Source organism: Clupea harengus, chromosome 7, assembly GCF_900700415.2.
Source record: "Clupea harengus chromosome 7, Ch_v2.0.2, whole genome shotgun sequence".
In the NCBI taxonomy this organism is placed as follows: Eukaryota; Metazoa; Chordata; class Actinopteri; order Clupeiformes; family Clupeidae; genus Clupea; species Clupea harengus.
The window spans coordinates 28,687,273-28,692,272 of NC_045158.1; the positions used below are offsets into that span (position 1 = coordinate 28,687,273).

Consider the following 5,000-nt stretch of genomic DNA (forward strand, 5'->3'; position numbering starts at 1 on the left):
ACACACACACACACACACACACACACACACACACACACAAACTCTCACACACACACACACACACACACACCTTCCATATGGTACCATCACTCACTCCCTGTTAACCATTCCCTCTGTCCACCTTGTGCTTGTGATGTGGCTCCCTGCATCTGATTGGTCTGTTTCTCTGTCAATCATGTGTAAAATATGTGAGTATTATTCTGAAACACTAAGGAAGCCTCTACCAATCCAGACTCCCCAGCATGGCACTGCCTGAGGCCTCACATAATGCTTCATAAGCCCGTCATAAGACTGCCTGAGGCCTCACGTAATGCTTCATAAGCCCGTCATAAGACTGCTTGAGGCCTCACGTAATGCTTCATAAGCCCGCCATAAGACTGCCTGAGGCCTCACGTAATGCTTCATAAGCCCGCCATAAGACTGCCTGAGGCCTCACATAATGCTTCATAAGCCCGTCATAAGACTGCTTGAGGCCTCACATAATGCTTCATAAGCCCGTCATAAGACTGCTTGAGGCCTCACATTACAGCCAACAGTAATAACATGTCATGCCACCATCACGGAATTACGGAAACACGGCAGTATCGGAATTACCAGAGTTACAACTTAATGTGGGAATTCCCACAGAAGGATTTCTGAGCTTTTTTGTCGTCCTAATGTGTGAATGACCAAGTTGTAAAAACGAAAAACGTAAACGTACAATACTTGGTGGTTATTCAGTGATTTGTGGTGATTATGTATATTGGTTGAGACAGTGATCTAAATTGACTTGGCTATCGAGTTTAGTTTGCAACAGTGAGGTCATATTTGACACAAGCCATCCTTATTTTACTGAAGAGCTGTAAAGTCTCATTGGATCCGACATGACGTGAACATGGCATTAACATGTACTTGTGCAGTGTGTAGCATTGAGCTGTGTGGCAGTTATGAAGCTCGACACCGTTGTTGTTAATTTCTCAAAATTATTTGAGGTGTGTGTGTGTGTGTGCGTGCGTGTGTGCGTGTGTGTTTGTGTGTGTGTTTTTCATTAACTTTTTTTTATCTCCTACTGATTAAAAAGGATTTCAGCCATCTGTTGAAGAGATTCTTTTCCTGTCTTGGTGTTGGAAGGAGAGCACTTGTTGACTCTATATCAGTAGTTGAGGGAGGGGGAGAGAGAGAGTGAGTGAGTGAGAGTGAGTGAGTGAGAGAGAGAGAGAATAAGCGAGAGTGTGAGAGAAAGAGTGAGCGAGAGAGTGAGAGACAGAGAATGAGCGAGAGAGTGAGAGAGAGTGAGGGAGAACAAGAGAGAGGGAGGGAGTGAGAGAGTGAGAGATAGGGAGAGAGTGAGAGAGAGTGAGAGAGTGTGAGAGAGAGAGAGGGACAGAGAGATAGAGTGTGAGTGAGTGAGTGAGTGAGTGAGTGATTCATTAGTGAGCTGACTTCTGTCAAGTCAGTGAGGTCTCTGCATGATAACACAACACACAGGGAATATTTGTGTCCACCTTCTTTCTCACACACACACATATATATTTGCAATCACAGACTACTACACTAATTTACACACCCATTTGCCGATAGGTAAAGTTTGTAAGTCCCGTGTGTCTCTGGTTGCTGTGTTGTGAATGAGTGTTAACACCTCCATGACTGATCTCTCTACCCAGCAGGAAAGATTTCTCCTTCTCCTCGTCCTGCCACCTCTCCCTCCTCTCTTCCTCCCCCTCCTCTCTCTTCCTCCCCCTCCTCTCTCTTCCTCCCCTCCTCTCTCTTCCTCCCCCTCCTCTCTCTTCCTCTCCCTCCTCTCTCTTCCTCCCCCTCCTCTCTCTTCCTCCCCCTCCTCTCTCTTCCTCTCCCTCCTCTCTTCCTCTCCTTCTAGCTCTTGACATTTGCTCTCTTGAAATACCCCCCCACCCCACTCCACTCCACCCCACTCCACTCCCTCCCCTTTCCATCTATTGGGTTCTCTGAACCTTGTTAGGCTGCTCTCTCTCTTTCTCTCTCTCTCTCTCTCTTTCTCTCTCTCTCTCTCTCTCTCTCTCTCTCATCTCCATTTTGCTGTAATGGTTTCATGGAAACTCCCCTCATCTGACTTCTTGTCACCAGCTCTGTAATGACATTAAAGGTATCCTGTTACATTAGCCTCAGACCAGCACTAGCCGGCAGCTATGCAGTGGTGCCCTCTGCAGGTCAGGCGGAGCACTGCATGTCTGTCGGGCGAGCCGGTATTGATCCACCAGGGTACTACTTGATCAGGGCGGTGAGCGGTAAATGGAACGGAACCTGGTTTCAGCCCAGTGCAGACCTCAAGGGTTCCATACAATTTACCAAACAGTTAGCAGAACAGTTAACAGAACCGTGACAGGTATTCTGTGTGAATTTACAACATACATGCATTTATCTTTGACGTTTATGTGCTCATCAGCATCTATCTACTGTTAGAAAAAATTCAAGTGGACACCAAAGAGATAGAATGTCTGCGTGTATTCCACTGCCTTGTGAATCCCAGTAATCTAAATTCCAGGGATTCACAAAATAACAGTTGTGATAAATGCCATGTTTCTGTGATGAACTCAGGTAGGGTGGAACTCAGGTAGGGTGGAATTGCTTTGCTACAAGTATGATAAGCAGGTGAGGAGCCCATTTTTCACAGCCCAGAGTTGCCTAGAAAGTATGGAACCTTTTACAGAGCTACTATTCTCTCATCGATTTCCTCTCCCCCTTTGCCATCTGTTTTCCACAAATGGCTAGATATATATAGATATACTATATAATACTTGCTATCCTCTCATTTTTGGAGTCCCGTCTCTCTTTCTCTACCCCTCGTTCCTCAATCTCTCTTTCTGTTTACTCTTATTTTCTGTCTTTCTCCATCTGAAACTCATCCATCCAGTCCTCCCCCCCTCCTTTCTCCCTGTATTGTAAATGTGATGGGAAAGGTGTCAGGTCAGCGTTTCTCTTCCAAACCTCACGCCATTTTAGTGTTCCTGCTCCACTGTGTGATTGACTATCAGCTCTCGCTCAACTCATCTGTTCTCTCTCGATCTCTGTCAGCCCGTTTTCTCTTCTCTATCTCCTGGTTGTGGCTTCAGTCCCAATGTGCATCTGATCTCACCACCCCCCCACCCCTCTCTCTCTCTCTGCAGAAGAAACTGGTGTTGACCTTCCACACCTCCACGCCAGCAGCATGCAAACACTTGTGGAAATGTGGAGTTGAGAATCAGGCGTTTTACAAGTGAGTCTTTCTCCATCTGTGACCTCCACAGCCCCAGTGTTCTCCTCCAGTGTTCTCCTCTAGTGTTCTCCTCTAGTGTTCTCCTCCAGTGTTCTCCTCTAGTGTTCTCCTCTAGTGTTCTCCTCCAGTGTTCTCCTCTAGTGTTCTCCTCTCCACAGCCCCAGTGTTCTCCTCCAGTGTTCTCCTCTAGTGTTCTCCTCTAGTGTTCTCCTCCAGTGTTCTCCTCCAGTGTTCCCCTCTAGTGTTCTCCTCTCCACAGCCCCAGTGTTCTCCTCTAGTGTTCTCCTCCAGTGTTCTCCTCCAGTGTTCTCCTCTCCACAGCCCCAGTGTTCTCCTCTAGTGTTCTCCTCCAGTGTTCTCCTCCAGTGTTCTCCTCCGGTGTTCTCCTCTAGTGTTCTCCTCCAGTGTTCTCCTCCAGTGTTCTCCTCTCCACAGCCCCAGTGTTCTCCTCCAGTGTTCTCCTCTCTACAGCCCCAGTGTTCTCCTCTATTCTCCCCTTTCTCTCTGTTCATCTTTTGTCTCTTTATCACACTCATCTGTCTCCTGTTCTCCCTCTCTTCTTCTCAACTGTGTCCCTGTCCATCCTGTTTAGAACAGAGTTGTGTGTCTCTAGTTTCCTGGTGAGGTAAGCTGTAATGAGAGAGGAGAGAGGAGCACAGGAGAGGGTTGAGTTTTCTCTTCAGAAAAATGTCTCCAAATCTTCATTTGACCCCTAATTGTCTCAAAAGACTAGGCTTCCTCTGACCTACAAAAACAATCTTCAAGGTCATTGTTTGCTTTAGCTGTTATGAAAAAAGATGCTTTGACCTTCAGCCAACAAGCCTCAGTAGCAGCCTAAGACTCTGTGCGTAATCTTTGGAGTACGATGCTAATCATTTAAAGTCTCTGATACGTAGCAGCCACTCACACAAACTGTGTCCTGTTCTCACTGTTTCGACCAGATGTGCCAAGTCCAGCCAGATAAAGACAGTCTCCAGTAGCACCATCTTCTTCAAAGGGTGCCGGTTCCGATACAGGTGAGTGTGTGTGTGTGTGTGTGTGTGTGTGTGTGTGTGTGTGTGTGTGTGTGTGTGTGTCTGTCTGCCCTTCATGCAAACTCCAGACTGCTCCTCAGTGCTCTAGTGAATCAGTCCGCAATCATTAGCGCTTTCAGCCAGTCTGTCTGTCTGCGCTGATAAACCAGTGCAAAACCAGTTCATCGACTCTCCAGTCACAGTCAGTCAGTTAGTCAGCCTATACTCCAGTGTTCCACTGGGCCATCCGTTCTCCCATTAGTGTTTTTGCAGTCCAGCGTACTCCAGGTTTTATAGTCGGTGTTGATGGCCAGTGCAGCTGGCTCTAGTAGCAGTACCTCACTAACACTTTTGTTTGTTTTCTGTTTTGTTTGTTGTTTTTATGTGCTTGTGTCCTTTCCCCCCACATGAGTCTGTGAAGCCAGAGCTCATGATAAATAGAGCAGATTTATGTGGCACAGTAAAATGTTCTGGTTGGACGTGCATTAATCTGCCGTGTGCACTAAATTGTAGCTTTTTGGATGTGTGCCACAGCTTGTCATTTTTGAATGAAAATCTTTTCTCTCACACTCACTGAGAGCTTCTTAGACAATCTGAACATCGTCAGAACACCGCCGCCCTCAGGATTAAGCTGTAAGCGCATCATACCTCAGAAGGAATCGAATGCGGTTGTGGTTTAGAATATGGAGGTTTTCATTTAACTGATCACTCTAGCAGCTGACTTGACAGCTGACTGATTTACTGCTTACTAAAACTGGTTAATTAAAACTAGTTTT

The 5,000-nt window shown here is 46.5% G+C and overlaps 1 protein-coding gene across 2 annotated transcripts in view; it reads left to right on the forward strand.

Annotated features, from left to right (window-relative positions):
- Nucleotides 1-5,000, forward strand: part of frmd3 (FERM domain containing 3) — a 55,112-nt gene that overhangs the window by 37,346 nt on the left and 12,766 nt on the right. The window contains exons 10-11 of one of the 2 annotated variants that reach the window (XM_031571057.2): nucleotides 3,123-3,211; nucleotides 4,153-4,227. In XM_031571057.2, coding sequence (XP_031426917.1) covers nucleotides 3,123-3,211; nucleotides 4,153-4,227 — 164 coding nt within the window. The remainder of the gene's footprint in view (nucleotides 1-3,122; nucleotides 3,212-4,152; nucleotides 4,228-5,000) is intronic. The other variant, XM_031571058.2, reaches the window with a different exon arrangement.